This window comes from Globicephala melas, chromosome 9 (assembly GCF_963455315.2).
Source record: "Globicephala melas chromosome 9, mGloMel1.2, whole genome shotgun sequence".
NCBI classification, from domain to species: Eukaryota; Metazoa; Chordata; class Mammalia; order Artiodactyla; family Delphinidae; genus Globicephala; species Globicephala melas.
This window is the reverse complement of record NC_083322.1, coordinates 21052550-21070891: the sequence shown is the minus strand read 5'-3', so window position 1 is coordinate 21070891 and position 18342 is coordinate 21052550. Positions and strand designations below refer to the sequence as shown.

The 18342-nt window shown below is 35.1% G+C and overlaps 1 protein-coding gene across 4 annotated transcripts in view; it reads left to right on the top strand.

Moving 5' to 3' along the window:
* The window catches only part of MKLN1 (muskelin 1), a 357649-nt gene that overhangs the window by 220786 nt on the left and 118521 nt on the right, over positions 1–18342 (top strand). For all 4 annotated transcript variants that reach the window (XM_060305303.1, XM_060305305.1, XM_060305304.1 and 1 more), the window contains one exon: positions 2930–2999. In XM_060305303.1, coding sequence (XP_060161286.1) covers positions 2930–2999 — 70 coding nt within the window. The remainder of the gene's footprint in view (positions 1–2929; positions 3000–18342) is intronic.

Here is an 18342-nt window from a genome sequence, read left to right as displayed (position 1 = left end):
TGTTCACAGTTTGTTATTATAAATTGTATTGTGATGAATGTGGATGATTTAAATCCCCTGGATTATTTTTTAGGTTAAGTTCCAAGAAGTGGAATAATTCTGAGGCTGTATAGTTTGGTGATTAGGAGCGTTGGCTTTAGAGTCAGACTGCCTTGGGTTCAAATTATTATTTCTTAGGTGTGTATGCTTAGGCAAATTAATTTATCTCTCTCAGTTTCTTAATCTGTGCTTTGACGGTAATAGTTTATGTATGGAAAGCACTTAGACCAGTGTCTGAGATGTCATAAAAGCTCAGAAATGTTAGATGCAAACATCATCACTGTCATCGTGGCTGACGTCATTACCATTTTTATTTAAAAGCATATGCATATTTGAAATGATTTTTTAATATAATATTAAAATTCTCTCTTGAAAAGTTGTATCAATTTGCATTTCTACCAGCAAAATATGAGAGTGGCATTTTACCAGCTCTGGCCAACAGCTGCAATTATGATTAAAACACATGTTGTTTTGAGAGTGTAGGCCCAATTTTATAGGGTTAATATATATATTTGTCTTAATCTCTAATTTTTGGTTATTGATTTCGAATGTTTGGGTTTTACCTATTTTCATATGGGGTATTTATGTTTAAGTGCTCTTCATTCATATTTTAATTAGCCTTTTGTGTTTTATGTTGCCTATATTTTTCTAGTTGGTTTTTACCTTTTAGTATTGTTTGAGGTTATTTTATGTATTAATGTTTTACCTTTGTGAGATGTATATGTAAAGAAAATTCTTTTCCTTATAGTATTGCCTTTTAAAAAAAGTTATTTTTTTGACATTTATTAAGTCAAAAAGAATAACTTTCTCTGTGACAGGTATAGATCTATATTTTAAGATAGATAAATAAATGGGCCTTTGAGAAGGCACATTATTTTAGAATGATTTTAGATTTACAGAAAAGTTGCAGAGATAGTACGAAGTTCCCATATGCCCCTCACCTAGTTTCTCCTATTGCTAACATCTTATATTACCATGGTACAGTTGTCATGACCAAGATACCAACACTGATACATTACTATTACCTAAATACCACATTTTATTTGGATTTCATTAGTTTTTCCACCGTTTTCTTTCTGATCCAGGATCCCATCCAAGATACCATTACTTTTAGTTGTCTTGTCTCTTTACTCTCCTCTGCTCTGTGACAGTTTTTCAGTCTTTCCTTGTTTTTCAATATATTGAGAGTTTTGAGGAGTACTGGTCATGTATTTTGTTGAATGTTCCTCAATTTGAATCTGTCTGGTGTTTTTCTGATTGTTAGACTGGGGTTATTTATATCAGTATGGACTCAGGGATATTTATACTTTGGGTTCTAATCCAATACTACGTTATTTATTTTGTTGTTTATTTTAGCTTTGGCCATTCATTCTTTCATGTTGGCTCCTCTGTGTCCCTTTGACATGCCCCCACCTTCCTTTTGCTGTTGTTGTTTTGAGCACTACAACATGCTCTAGGCTAATCTTCTGGATTCCCTGCTCTAATCCTAGAATCAGCTACCTCCCCAAGAATCCCTGTTTCCTTCTATTGGACTGTGGTATGTAGAAACCAAGATTCGGCATTGGTGTACTCACTGCTACTGGGGGTGTCACTGCTTCTAGTCTCTATTAGTGAACAGAGCTAGGAATACTGTTTGTGTCAGTGTGCATGGGTATATGTACGCACATTCACATATAATTACTTCTGAATCTGTATCTATATAAACCTAAATATGAGTTCACACTGATGTCTCTGACTCTATTTCAGTACCATCAGGATCATTCCAACCTCCATGCCCTTGCTTTTCTGTAGCTTCCCACTCGAAGTGAGAAGCTTGACTCCCATCATCTACCGTTCATTTACTTATTTGTTTGACCCCAGTATACATGTAAAGTGTTTCAGAATTAACCCATATCCCTCCGAGAAATAACTTTATCAAATAAAGTACAGTTTTTTTAATTAATTAATTAAATTTTGGCTGCGTTGGGTCTTTGTTGCTGTGTGCGGGCTTTTCTGTAGTAGCGGTAAGTGAGGGCTACTCTTTGTTGCAGTGTGTGGGCTTCTCATTGTGGTGGCTTCCCTTGTTGCGAAGCACGGGCTCTAGGCGTGCGGGCTTCAGTAGTTGCAGCACGTGGGCTCAGTAGTTGTGGCATGCAGGCTCTAGAGCGTGGGCTCCGTGGTTGTGGCGCACAGGCTTAGCTGCTCCATGGCATGTGGGATCTTCCTGGACCAGGGCTCGAACCCATGTCCCGTGCATTGGCAGGCGGATTCTTAACCACTGCGCCACCGGGAAGTCTGTAAAATACAGTTTTTGTGTATGGTTCTATTTGTCTTTAACTTTACAGTTTCCAGTGAGAGCACTGTCTTCCAAAGTTACTTATATCAGTTCCTTTTTTCACAGTTCTGTTTTTGGTGCTGGGCTTAAAAGACCTTTTTGATCCAAAGATTAATTTTATATACATATATATATATATATATATATATAAAAATAGAGAGAGAGAGGGAGAGGGAGGGAGGGAGGGGGGAGAGAGAGAGAGGGAGAGAGTATTTTATTAATTATTAGATATTTTATTACTTTATTTACCTTAAATTCCTAAAAACAACTATAGTTCATTTTGTCACTTGATGTGAAGTAGAGCTATACACACACACACACACACACATATATGCATATGTATATAGTACTTTTTTCAATTGTTTAAAATGCTACCTTTATCATATTTTAAAATTTTTAAATTACTAGACATTTTCTGTGTTTCTTATTCTGTTTAATTTTCTCTTCTTATTCAAGTTCCAGGTATTATATAACTTTGTGATAATTTTAGCATCTGGTAGATTATTTCTCTTTTTGCATATGCCTGTTCACTTATTCTTTTAATTAATTGCTATAATTTTAATTTCTTTATTTCAGGAACATTTTAGTGGATAAGCCAAATGACCAGTCTTCACGGTGGTCTTCAGAGAGCAACTACCCTCCCCAGGTAAGATTATGTGTAGCTCTTGATACCATTCAGAAGTCAGATTTTAAATAGGCATGCACTTAACTGATCAGTTATCTAGATTCCATTAATAGTTTATTCAGTCTTTGAAATTGTGAGGTAAATTTTTTTTTGTTTTTAATTTATTTATCTGGCTGTGTGAGGCCTTAGTTGCGGCATGCGGGCTCTTGGGCTCTTTTAGTTGCACCATGCAGAATATAGTTCCCTGACCCGGGATCAAACCCAGGCCCCCTGCATTGGGAGCGCAGAGTCTTAACCACTGGACCACCAGGGAAGTCCCAGAGGTAAATTTTTATTTCCTCTTTTTTTGTTTGTTTACATTTTGGAAGAATTTTTATTTCATAGGCAAATACAGTGTGGAATTTGATGAAGCATAGACTTTATACTTCTCTCTACTGGAACATTTAAAATCTAATTTATGATTTTTCTGGATTACTAATGATGCAAAACTAAGTTTCTTGTTACGTTTTGAGGAAAATGTTAACTAAAAAGAACTGGTTAAGGTGCTGTTAGTGTTCTGAGTAGTAATTGATCAGAGTACTGATCTGAGCAGAGGTTGTGACTTCTGCACTTAAACTCAAGTCATTCTGTAAATATTTAAGGAGATGTTAGTAAATTCAACTTTGACTCAGTGATTCAGTAACTGCCTTTTAGGGAAAATAAGCTTAATATAGTTTGTTATTTTACTAAACTAGTATATTTAGATGACATCAGGACCATGAGCTAAATTGTTTCCTTGACAAGTGGTGTCCGATGTCATCTGAATTAAAAAATAATCATTTTTCAGTTATATTACACTTTCAGCATTAGCACTTATGTCCACATCCTTGAGGAAATTAATGCTCTGATAGGTAAAGAAGATGGGTAAATAAAACTTACTTTATTTATTTTTTATTCTAGTGTAATTCTTGGAAACCTAGTCTCTACTTATTTTTCCTTTTTAGTTGTTTTTTTAGTTTACAAACCTTTTTGGATCACCTGGTGTTTTAAGTGTTTAATTGCAAAATATATATCCAAAGAATACACACACATTTATATATAAAATATAAAGAATAATAAAGCAAATACCTGTTTACTTGTCAACCATCTTTAGAAATGGAAAACTGCTACAACCTTTGAAGCTTCCTGTGAGCCCCATCTTATATCTATCCTCTAATCCCACCCCAGTAATTATTATTTCATATTTTGTTAAGCATATTCTCATAGTATTATATATGTATATGTTTATAAATTCCTGTGATTTAAGTTTTGTCTGGCTTTGGCTTTATATAAATATAATATATATTGACTCACTCATTATACATCTTCTTTGGCTAGCTTTTTGTTTGTTTGCTTAACATTATGATATTAATGTTGCCGAGTATAATTATAGTTTGTTAGTTTTCACTACTGTTTAGTGTTCCAGTATATAAGTATGCCAAAATATATCTATCCATTTTTCAGTTGATAGACTTTTGAGTTTTTTATAGTTTTTGCTCTTAGGAACAAGATGCTATGAATATTCTTCTATGTTTTTTCCTGGTGCACACATACAAGAGTTTCTTTAGGGTATATACCTTGGTTTACAATTGCTGGATCATAGAGGATATGTGTGTTCAACATTTATCTGGTAATGCAAAACTGTTTTTACAAAATAGATGTATAATTTATACTCTGACTGGCAGTGTATGAAAGTAGTTGTGCATTGTGTTCTTCCCATCACTTCTATGGATGATTTTTAGATTTTACCAGTCTGGTGGATCTTTCACTGTAACTCAGAGTTAAGTTCCTGCTAGCCTCTTGTTACAGATTTTCATCAACCAGTCAATACATAATGTTGCTTTATATGCATTTCTGTTTAAAGACACCTTACTTTGTGTATACTGTTTATTCATTAGCATTGGACTCACAGCCATTAGCACTATAACTCTTGCCTGAATGAAGCTTATCCAATAACACATATTTTCTCTGTAAGGCACATTGCAGCCTTCTTGCATTTAGAAACACTAGACAGCACTTCAGCACTATACTTGGGGATCATTTTAAACAGTGAAACACCAACAGAAAACACAGAAATATTTTTAAATGTGCCTAAATAGACCATGAAAAGGAAACTTGTTTGTAGTATGAGAGCTAAAACAAGAAGGCATAGGGTCCATTGTTTGACCTTAGCTGGGAGAGTGTGCTTCTGGCAACTTAAATTTTTTGCTGCTCTGTGCATGTCCAGGAATGACTGAGAGTATTGATTTGATGTTAAAAATAAATTTTAGTGAGTAAATGAATTTGCAAGTGCAAAACCCATGAATAGTGAGGAACAACTATACTGTAACTAACAATTCATTTACCATATCTTGAACAGGTCTGAGAATTAGAAAGAAAGGAAAAGAGGACTCTGAAAAATCAAAAGCATTGTGATGAGATTTTAGGTTCTAAGGGCCTTTTCTTAAGAATCCACTTTGGATATAATGTTATTCTGTTTGGTTGATTGTTTCTTTCGGTTTCAGCAACTGGAAGCAGCTTTGTGCATGGGGGGCGTAGCTGTGAAAGATAGGCATATTAACAGCAAGTTGACAACTGACCAAGTGTCATAAGGGGGAAGACAGAAAAATCTAAGTAACAAATAGAAAACCAAAAGTATAACATATAGGGGGTCTTTAGTGCAAGAATACTCTGTATTTCATTAACCTCTAGGATAGTGTTTCTAGTAAACTTTCTGCAGTGATGAAAATACTCTATAATCTGCACTGTATAATACGGCAGCTGCTAACCACAGGTGGCTATTGAGTACTTGAAATGAGGCTAGTGCATCTAAGGAATGCAATTTTAAATTTTATTTAATTTTAATTATTTTAGATTAAATAGCCCCAGGTGGCTAGTAGCTGTGTATTAGACTGCACAGATCTAAGGCATCGCTGTTATTCGGATATACTGTTTGATGCTCACAGTGCTTGATTCCGTCAGTAAGAAATTTTAATTATGTTTAGTATATGCAGCTTAAGCAGATAAGGAAGTTAATGGTGCAGTTATCTAGAGAGGGGTGGAAAACAAAATCAAAGCCTCTCAGCTACTCCTTTTTTTCCCATAATGAGAAAAAACTATAAGTGTGTACATGAATGCTAGGACGTATGGCATGTTTTGAGAGTGAATGAACCCTAAACACTCCTCTCGAGCGCTTATGTTGGGTTATGAGTGGGGTAGGTAAAAATACAAATATTTTTCTTGTAATATATGTTGATTATTTTTTTTTGGATGGCTACTTAATTGTCAGGGCATAAGTATTATACTTATTGTTTGGACCTAACTACTTAAGAAATAGAACTGTTGATATTTCTTTTGACCTTGGGTGCTGTATTAGTCATCAATTGCTGTGTAACAAATGGCCGCAGAATTTAGCAGTTAAAAACAAACATTTATTATTTCACCCTGTTAGTGAGGGTCAGATTTTGACGCAGGAGAAAAAAAGAGAACCCATCTACTGGGGAATGCTTGAATACATTTTTCATGGAATATTGTCAGCCGTTTAAATGAAATGAACTGGCTTCATACCAGTTGACTTGGAGGAATTTCCACTATAAAATGAGAAAAGCATGATGCAGAGAAACATCTATAATAAGATCCTACTGTTGTTACCTGAATAACAACTCTCCCTCCCTCACCACTATATGTGTATGTACATGTGTATATTTTTATTTGATACAGTGAGCCCAGATAAAGATATGATAGGATATACATCTGGTTGTTGGCATTGGTTATTTAAGAGAGGAGGAGATGAGATAGGAAAAAGAGAGAAAACAATTATTTTTAAAAGTTATTCCCGTCAAAATATTTGATATTCGACTTATGTAAAGTATGTGTCTGTGTGAGTGTGTGCATAGAGTTCAAATGAATCGTCATCAAAATGGTGGTGGTTGTGTCAGGATAATGGCATTTAGGTAATTTTAAATTTCTTTCCAGTTTTATACTTTTATCTCTTTTGATTCTCATTTTCAATTTATATTTATAATTTATATAAACAGAAAAAAATGAAAGCCATTTTCATTGTGGTAGGGAGCAAATATTTTTAGACCTAATGAGAAAACATTGCTGTTGATTCTGGATTCTCTCTCTGTACTGGGAGGGAGTAAATGTAGCATGAATGAAAACCCTATAAATACTTTAAGATAGTAATTTCACCCTTCTCCCACATCAGATATGTTTTATGGAAGTTACTGATACTGCCATGGAAAATATGTCTTTCAAGTTGACTGGGGAATACCCTAGGGTTGGTTGAAATGTACAGGCAGTTACATATGTCTTGATAATTGCTTTAAGAAAGATTAGATCATAATTCTTCTACTACAATTATAAGTTCCTTCTAAGGTAGTTTAAATAAAAGTATGGTATTAGGTAATATTCTTTGCTTTCTGGGGCTAGAGAGAGAGTAGTTAAAGTTGTTTAACAAACTGCAGGCATTCTGCTTTTGCAGGTCAAAAAAAACTTTAGTAATTACTTAATACAGTTGGGTATATGTGTGTGTGTGTTACAGCTTTTGCAGTACACTGACGTTATTCTTTCTCTGTTTGATGAACCATAACAAGAATATTATAGGAATAAGAGTTACTTGCAAAGTAAGGAGAAAATATATGCATTTCAATGTAATTTCTATCTGTGGAAACAGGATACCAGTAAATTTATGAAGCTTCTTTATGGTATTTTGCCCAAGTGTGTGAAGAGAATATTGTATGTTTTGAATAATACATTTTTATTTAATATGATTTCCATATAGTGAAATGCATGAACCTTAAGTGTATAGTATCCGTTTTGAAAAATGCACACACTAATATAATTTACACCCCTATCAAGATAAAAAATGTTTTCATCGGGTCAGGAAGATCCTTTCTGTCCCTTACCAGTGAATCCTTAACTCTCTCACCCTCTACCCAGAGGCAACCACTGTTTGGATTTCTTTTGCTGTAGATTAGTTTTACCAGTTCTAAAATTAATAGAAATGAGTATATACTCTTTTATATATGGCTTTTTATACTCAGAATTTTGGGGTGGGGGGATGCTTGTCCATGTCTTATGTGCATCAATATTTCATATCTTTTCATTACAGAATACCATTCTGTTCTATGGACATGCCAAGATTTGTTTATCCATTTTCCTGTTTATGGACATTTGCAATATTTCAGTTTGGGGTGATTATGAATAAAGCTTATATAAACATTCTTTTATAAGATTTAAAAAATAATACATATTTTCGCTTATTTGGGGGTAAATATCTAGAGATAGAATTGCTGCATCATAAGGTAGAGATGGAGTTGACCCTTTAACAATGTGAAGAGGTGGCAACCCCCATGCAGTTGAAAATCTGCATGTAACTTTTGACTCCCCCAAATATTACCGATAGCCTACTGTTGATCTGAAGCTTATTGATAAGATATATTGTCGGTTAACACGTATTTTGTACGTTATATGTATTATATACTATATCTTACAATAAAGTAAGCTAGAGAAAAGAAAATGTTATTAAGAAAATCATAAGGAAGAGAAAGTACATTTACTGTACTGTACTATGTTTATCAATATCGTAAGTGTATGTTGTCTGTGTACAAGATGAATTGTGTGTCGGTACCTACATCAATATCGTCTCACATGATACAAAACACTGTAGATGTTACATGTATTACTAACACTAGACACTAAAAATGAAAAGGTAAAATGTGGAAAAGAAATTCATATTTATTTACAGGTATAGCTATTCATGCATTGATAATGAAGAAGCAGCAGTATGGTTGATTTCTGGTAGCCTAGTGTAATTGATACAGTTGCTTCACAGTACCCTACCCTATACACTAATGAATGAGTTGTTATAAAATTTTTATGGTATACAGTATTATAGTCATATTCATAATACAGTTTTGGAAACATTGTTAACATTTTCTCAAAAACTACTTACCTGTGATGATAGGCTGACACTTAGTTTTTCCAATTACTAGAGAGAGGGGAGCATACTGTATGATAATGTAATCATTTGAAAACAAAGTTATCAAACAGTAAGAAAACTAACATTGTTAATTTTGTATAAAATGTCAGTCACCTTATGCCTATGTAAGGATAGGCTATCCACTTCAATACAAGTCTTGTACATGGTGTTCTACACAATGAATACTTAGGCAATGATGATGACACAGAAACGTTTCATATAGTTCTTGCTGTACACTTACTAAATTTTCACATGAAGATGCACACATATATACAGCAGGGAGGTTTATTAATTGTACAGCATGATGATTATTTACTATTCATTAAGTGGAAGTGGGTCATCATAAAGGTCTTCATCCTTGTTATCTTCATGTTGAGTAGGTTGAGGAGGAGGAGGAAGATGAGGGCCTGGTCTTGCTGTCTCAGGAGTGGCCTCGGAAGAGGTAGAGGAGTTCCAAGAGGAGGCAGGAGAGGCAGGCACACTTGGTGTAACCTTACATAAATACACTGTAATTTCTGACTTTTTTGCTTTTCCATTTCTCTAAAAATGTTTCTATACAGTACCAATCCTTCTTCCACTGTTTGCTTTAGTTTTAGTGCCCATGTCATAGAAGGTCCATGTTGTAAAAGAAGTCAAAAGCAGTATTGAATAATTGGAATCCTTCTTTCTGCCAGATTGTCTAATGTTAGTTTGTTTTCCGGCACTGCTTCTTCTGTGTCTTCTTCCTCATCGTCTGGCACTGGTTTGGAAGCACTCATCTCCATCAAGTTATCTTCTGTTAATTCCTCTGGTGTGGTGTCTGTTAGCTCTTGAATTTCTCCAAGATCCATGTTTTGAAACCCTTCACCCCCTACCTTTTTTGCCATATCAACTATCTCTTTCAGGATTTCCTTGATTGACTGTCATAAATCCTGTGAAATCATACACAAATCTAGACACAGTTTTCCTCAGCAGGAATTTGTTGTTTTGGGCTTAATGACTTTCACAGCTTTTTCTACAATAACCATGGCATATTCAGTGGTGAAATCCTTCCAGACTTCCATGATGTTCTACCAGAGTTTTCTTCCATAGCGTTGGCAGTCCTTCCCATGGAGTACCGTGTGTAATGAACCTTAAAGGTCCTTATGACTCCCTAATCTAGAGGTTGAGTTAGAGACATTGTATTTGGGGGCAAGTAGACCACTTTGATGCCTTTGACATTGCACTCATGGGGTTCTGAGTAGCCAGAGGTATTGTCCAATATCAAAAGAACTTTAAAAGGTAGTCCCTTACTGGCAAAGCGCTTCCTGTCTTCAAGGACAAAGCATCAGTGGAACCAATCCAGAAAAAGGGTTTTCGCCCAGGCCTTCTTGTTTTACAACCTTATAGAAAAGGGCAGTCCCGATCATAAACCCGACTGCATTTACACAAAATAGTAGAGTCAGCCTATCCCTTTCTGCCTTAAATCCTGGTGCTCACTTCCTTTCTTAAATATCCTTTGTGGAATTTTTTCCCTAGGATATGGCACATTAAAAACTTGTTCAGGCAGCTATTTTTTCTCCTCAATGATTTTGTTAATGGCATTTGGAAACTCATATGCTGCCTCTAGGTTGGCTGGTGCACAGATTTCCCTGATACCTTGACATTTTTTTAAATTAATTAATTAATTTTTGGCTGTGTTGGGTCTTCATTGCTGTGCATGGGCTTTCTCTAGTTGTGGCGAGCTGTGTTGTGGTGCACGGGCTTCTCATTGTCGTGGTTTCTCGTTGCGGAGCACTGGCTCTAGGCGCACAGGCTTCAGTAGTTGTGGCACGTGGGCTCAGTAGTTGTGGCTTGCGGGCTAGAGCTCAGGCTCAGTAGTTGTGGCTCATGGGCTTAGTTGCTCCGCGGCATGTGGGATCTTCCTGGGCCAGGGCTCGAACCCTTGTCCCTTGCATTGGCAGGCAGATTCTTAACCACTGTGCCACCAGGGAGGCCCTACCTTGACATTTTTTAAGCCAAACCTTTTTCTATTGTAAAATTATCAAACCATCCTTTGCTAGCATTAAATTCTCCAGCTTTAGATCTTTCACATTCCTTTTGCTTTAAGTTGTCATGTAATGACTTTGCTTTTTCTCGAATCATTAGAGTCTGTAGGTAATGCCTTTCTTATAGCAATCCTGCACCCACATAAAAGCTACATTTTCAAAATAAGATTAAAAGGTATTTCACGAAAACTGCAAGGTTTTTGTGCCTTCTGGCATAGCTGTAGCAATGGCTTCATGGATTTCTTTTTCTTTTATTACAATGGGCCTTACTTGAGATTCATTTATCTTGAAATGGTGGGTATCTGCAGCTGCGGACACCAATCTGTGGTAGATATTAAGTAATTCAACTTTTTCTTATAATGTCATGACTTTTCTTTGCTTCTTGGGAGCACTTCCAGCATTACGAGTGGTGCTTTGTATGGGTTTCATGGTTTTATTCGTGGTTCACAGTATCGCACTAAACAGTGAAAAATACGTGAGAACTGCGAGAGATCACTTCTTATTGTGATACGCAATTTACTGGAGAGACAGCTGCTCACATGGAGATGATAAGCATCACGTGGCATTTTAGGCAGATGCTCTCAACACTTGAGCTCACCACAATAGCAACAGAAGGTGGCTATGAAATTATTACAGTAGTATAGTATATATTGCAGTTAATTTTATGCAGTTATGATTTAATATTGCAACTTTGTTTACATTTCACCTCACTGCAGATGGCACCATATACAGTTTGTAAGGGTTTGTGTGTGTAAGTTTTAATAAATTTTAACTTTTTATAATAGATTTGTATATATTTTATGGTAGTAAATGATAAAATAGACTAGTATCTACATATATTTTATGCATTCATTGCATACCTTTTTCTTAATTTTTTTTGTTATTTCTAGGCTTTTTCCAAATTGTCTGTTTTTCAGTTTTTTTCAAATTTCTAGGTCTTTTCAGATTGTTGCAAATATCCAAAAAATTTTCCAAGGTATTTACTGCAAAAATGTTGCATGTAAGTGTACCTGTGCAGTTCAAACCCATGTTGTTCAGCGTCAGCTGTACATTACTTTGTATGAAATTATCAGACTGCTAGTTGCTTCATAGCCTCACCAACATTTGGCATTGACACACATTTTAATTTTAGTGTTTATTGGTGGTGTAAAATGGTTTTAATTTATAATTCCCTGATGACTCTTTATATTAAGCACTTCTTTCCATTTGCTTATGGCTGTTCATTTATCTTTCTTGTGAATTCTTTTACTCCTTTAAAAAAGTGGGGTTGTTTTCTTTTTTTATTACTGAGTTGTAGAAGTTGTTTATATATATTCTGGGTATAAGTTCCTTGTAAGTTATGTATTGTGAATATTTTCTCCCAGTCTGTGACTTGCTTATTCATTTCTTTAACACTAACTTTTATTATTTTTAAACAGCTATTAAAGTATAATGGACATACAATAAACTTTATATTTTTACTGTACAGTGTGATACGTTTGAACATATGTGTACGCTCTTGAAAATACCACCACTCCTGAAATACTAAACATGAGTATTACCACCAAAGTTTTCCATGTCTTCTTTTAATCCCTTCCACTCACCTCCATCCCCCATCTCCAGGTACCACGCTTCTTTCACTGTAGATTCATTTGCATTTTCTAGGGTTTTATATAAGTGGAGAAATATGGTATGCATTTTTTGTCTGACTTATTTCACTCAAAGTGATTATTTTGAGATTCATCCATGTTGTAGTTTGCATCAATAATTCATTCATTTTTGTTGCCCAACTGAATTCTCTCATATGGACATATCACAGTTTGTTTATGTACTTATCTGTTGATGGACACTGGATTGTTTTCCAGCTTTTGGCAATTACAAATAAAGATGCATTGAAAATTAATGAACAAGTCTTTGTGGTTTTTAATTTGCATTTTAAAAATGATTATTGATGTTGACCATCTTTTCATATGCTTGTTTGCCTCTCTAAATGTTCTTTGGTGACATGTCTATTCAAAAGGTTTTCCATTTTAGCATTTGTTTGTTTACTTTCTTATTATTGAATTTTGAGAGCCTTTGTATGTTTTGTGTATAAGTCCTTTATCAGATACATGGTTTGCAAATATTTCCTCCCCTTCTATGGCTCCCCAGCCTCAACTTTTCTTATGTCCCAGTACTAGGGGTAATTTTCATTAAGTATGATGCTGGCTGTGGATATTTTATAGAGTCCTATGTCAGTTTGAGAAAATTTTCTTCTATTTGTAGTTCTGAGAATTTCTAATCCTGAATGGGTATTGAATTTTATTGTTTCCCATATCTTAAAACACTTTTATGTTTCTCTACTTCTCCTAGAATAGAGTCCAAATTTCTTAATATGGTCACATATTACAGCTCCTTCCAGTAAGAGGTGCAGTCTGTTCCCCTACCTTACAAATCTTGGCTGGCCTTGTCACTTGCTTTAACCAACAGAAAATTCTATGGAATTGTTATTGCAACTTCTAAGCAAGGCCTCAAAAGGCCTTGTAGCTTCTGTTCTCTGTATCTTGAACTCTGAGACCACTTGCTCTGAAGAAAGCCCATCTAGCCTCCTTGAGGATAAAAGCCTATATGGAGGGACCCAGTCATCCCAGCTAAGTCCAGCTTCCCCACTCTCTACTCCAACTAAGACCAGTCCCACCAGCTGATATAGCTACATGAATAAGTCCAGGAGATATCATGGAAGAACTATCCATTGAACCCACAGAATCATGAGAAATCATAAATCACTATTGTTTTAAGACACTGGGTGATTTATTACACAGTCTGAGATTTACATAGATATACAGTCTGGACTTTTCTAGTGTTATTTCCTGTTCTAATGCTGCCTGTTTCTTTGTCAGTCCTTCACATCAGAGTAAATGATATTTCAACTAACCCTGTTATTCTAGTCAGAAACTAAATCATCATCTTGATACCTCATTCTCCCCTCCCTATATCTAGCTATCACTTAACCCCATTCATTCTATCTCCAAAATATATGTCAAAACTGTCTAATCCTCTCTATCTCTGCACCACCTTAGTTCAAGTCTCCTTCATGTCATCTCTTGTCAGAATTATTGTAACTATCCTAACTCATCTGCCAGTCCCCTCCAATCCATTCTGTACAAGGCAGACTCTGTGTGTGTGTGCGTGTGTGTGTGTGTGTGTGTGTGATGTTAATCAGATCTTGGCTTTCCATTGTGCTTAATGGATTCCATTGCATTTATAATTTATAATGATATGGTAACTGCTTACCTCTTCAATCTCAACATTACCATTCTCCACCTTGCTTATTGGGCTCCAACCATGCTGGCCTTTTAACAGCTTCTATAACTCATTTTTCATAAGCCTTTTTGCCTTGCTAGCTCCGTGTAGTAGGTTATTAGTGCCCCTCCCTCCCAAAAAAGATATGTGCAACCTCAGAATGTAACCTTATTTGAAATAAAGGTTTTAGCAGATGTGATTAAGATAAAGATCTTAGAGTGAGATCATCCTGGATTAGGGTGAGCCCTAAATCCAATTACAAGTGTTTTTATTAGACACAGAAAAGGAGAAAATACAGAGGGACACAAGGAAGAAGGTCATGTGAAGATGGAGGCAGAGATTGGAGTTATGCTGCCACAAGCAAGGAACACCAGGAGCCACTGGATAACGGGTAGTGACAAAGAAGGATCCTCTCTTAGAGCCTTTGGAGGGAACATGGTCCTCCTAACATCTTGATTTCAGACTTCTGGCCTCCAGAACTGTGAGAGAATAAATTTCCATTGTTTTAAACCACCAAGTTTGTGGTAATATGTTATGGCAGCCTCAGGAAACTAATGCACTGTGTCTCATCCTTTAAGACTCACCTCCTGGGATATACTTTTGCTGATAGATCCATCTAATCTAATGGATGCTGATAGATCATCATTTCTCCTTTATATCATCTTTATTTCTTATAAATTGTTAACATCCATATGATTAAAAATGATTTTTAAATTGTTTTTCATGGTGAAAAAAATCTCTTTGGGCTGAAATTGTGAACAGTTTTGAACATTAAATTTTTTTCATTGTTTCCTTAATTCTATGGCTAAATTAAGGACCATGTGATAGATAGTTCTTTGATCCTCTATGAGCCTACCCTCTGCTTTGATAAAGAGATTGTGAGTCATTGTTTTATTTTAAAATTAATTTATTAATATTCACATATACAGAATTTAAAGGTTGATAATAAAGGATCTAAAATAATTTTTCTAAAATGTTCATTCTTAATGACTTTTTTTCTTTTTTACAGTTTCTATTACTAAATCTACAGCAGTTATTTCTCCAAATTAAAAGTCATGGAAACCTCTTTACCTATGGGATAACACTGTTTAATAGTAACAGTACTCAGCATTGATGCCCAAGAGTTTGAAAAATAGTTGTAAAATTTATCAATAATGTGATTAAACATTAAAAATTTTACCTAAAATGTATTTGTCAGATCATTGTGCTTTACTTCAGTTAGAGAATTTACATTTTACTTATGTAATTTTTAATGACAAAATCCTATTTGGTTATAAATAAAATTTTATATAGACAAATGCTTTCGGTGTATTCAGAGGTGATGTGGGATGATGGATGGTGTACAACAGATTGTATAAAGATCCATTTTTACTAGTTACAACATTGTATCTAACTAACCAGTTATCAGAGAAAACTGACTTGTAAACTGAGACTTTAAAGAATGACCAAAGAGAGAAAGGAGGAGGAAGGGATGGGAGGAAGTGGGAGTTCATGAGAAAGACAATGAGATGTAAATAGTCCCTTGCCTAGCTGTGTAGTCTGTTCTCTAATATACAGCTGTATTCTTAAGAAACTCAGTTACCAAAAATCATATTACCACACCTATTAATTTGATATGGATAAAAAGGATTAATAACTTAAGAATAGCAATCTCAATTTTCCTATGGCAGTTTCTATAGTAAAGAAATCTTAATAGCTGCTTAGAATGTAAACCTCATATAAACCTAAACAGTTGTTATTGTGTAGTCATTAAATAAAGTTTTGACTGTGGGGTTAGTGAATCAGTAGGAATGCTTTTAGCACCAAATAATAGAAGGTCCTATAACAGTGGGTTAAACAAATAGAGTTTCTTTCCCGCCATCACCCCATCTCTTTCCCTGCCACACACATGGAAACTAGAGTTAGGCAGTTACTGTTGAAAGTTGAGTGGCTCAGGGATGGCTATCTGTGAGATTCTCTTAATCTTTTTCTTCATTGTTGCACAGTGGATGTTACAGCTGTAACTGTTCAGATAGTAAAGAGGCAGCATTTGTTTCAAAAAGCAAAACTTATCCCACAACGAACTTCTGCTTATATCATTGACCAGAATTTTACCATGTATCTATTTTTGGCCAGAAGGTGGCTAGGAAGAACTGGATTGAGAATGGAGGTTGGGTCAGCCAACCAACAGTATCAGACAAAATCAGATTGATTAAAAAAATTTTTTTTAATTGAACTATAGTTGATTTACAGTGTTGTGTTAGTTTCAGATGTGGAGCACAGTGATTCAGTTATATATATATATATTCTTTTTCAAATTCTTTTCCCTTAATAGATTATTACAAAATATTGAGTGTAGTTCCCTGTGCTATACAGTAGGTCCTTGTTGTTTATGTATTTTATATATAGTAGTGTGTATATGTTAATCCCAAACTCCTAATTTATCCCTCCCCATCCTTTCCCCTTTGGTAACCATAAGTTTGTTTTCTATGTCTGTGGGTCTATTTCTGTTTTGTAAATAAGTTCATTTGTATCTTTTTTTTTTAAGATTCCACATATAAGGGATAACATGTTATTTGTCTTTGTCTGGCTTACTTCACTTTATGATAATCTCTAGGTCTGTCCATGTTGCTGCAAATGGCATTATTTCGTTCTTTATTATGGATGTGTAATATTTCATTACATATATATATACACACACACACACGCATGCGCGCGCGCGCGCACACACACACACACACCCCATCTTCTTTATCCATTCATCTGTCGGTGGACATTGAGGTTGCTTCCATGTCTTGTCTATTGTAAATAGTGCTGCTGTGAACACTGAGGTGCATGTATCTTTTCAAATTATAGTTTTCTCCGAATGTATGCCCAGGAGTGGGATTTCTAGATCATATGGTAACTCTATTTTTATTTTTTGTAATGAACCACATACTGTTCTCTGTAGTGGCTGTACCAATTTACATTCCCACCAACATTCCTTTTTCTCCATACCCTCTCTAGCATTTATTATTTGTAGACTTTTTGATGTTGGCCATTCTGACTAGTGTGAGGTGATACCTCATTGCAGTTTTGATTTGCATTTCTCTAGTAATTAGAGATGTTGAGCATTTTTTCATGTGCCTGTTGGCCATCTGTATGTCTTCTTTGGAGAAATGTCTATTTAGATCTTCTGTGCAGTTTTTGCTTGGGTTGTTTGGTTTTTTATGTTGAGCTGTATGAGCTGTTTGGAAATTAACCCCTTGTTGGTCTCATTGTTTGTAAATACTTTTTCCCTTTCTGTAGATTGTCTTTTTGTTTTGTTTATGGTTTCCTTTGCTGTGCAAAGCTTTTACGTTTCATTAGGTCCCATTTGTTTATTTTTGTTTATATTTCCATTACTGTAGGAGATTGATCCAAAAAAGATACTGCTGTGATTGATGTCAAAGAGTGTGCTGCCTATGTTTTCTTTCAGGAGTTTTACAGTATCCGGTCTTAAATTTAGGTTCTTTTACATATAGCCGTCCAGTTTTCCCAGCACCACTTATTGAAGAGACTGCCTTTTTTCTCCATTGTATATTCTTGCCTCCTTTGCAGATTGACTGATTTTTAATCTAAGCTCTGCCATTTTTTAGCTGTATAACTGTAGTAAGTTATTTAGCCTTTCTAAGCCAGAATTTTTAAAATGAGGAAGAAGAGGATGATTATTGTTATTAAAATACTACTCCTGTTCCTCCTAGTCCTATTAAAACGAGATAATACACATAAAAATCTGAGTAATTTGTCAGACAAGGGAGTTAGTACTCACAAGATATCAATTATATCATCTTTTATGTTACCACCAGCTTCATTCTTTTATTTTATTGAGGTAAAATTCACATAGCATAAAACTAACCATTTTAAAGTGTACAATTAAGTGTCATTTAGTACATTCACAATGTTGTACAGCCATCACTTCTATCTAGTTATTTCATTACCCCATAAGAAAACCTGGTACCAATTAAGCAGTTTCTCCTTTCACCCTTAACCCAGCTCCTGGCAACCAGTAATCTGCTTTCTGCCTCTATGAATTTACCTGCTTTCTGCGTCTATGAATTTACTTGAATATTTTATGTAAATAGAGTCATAACAATATATGGACTTTTGCATTTGA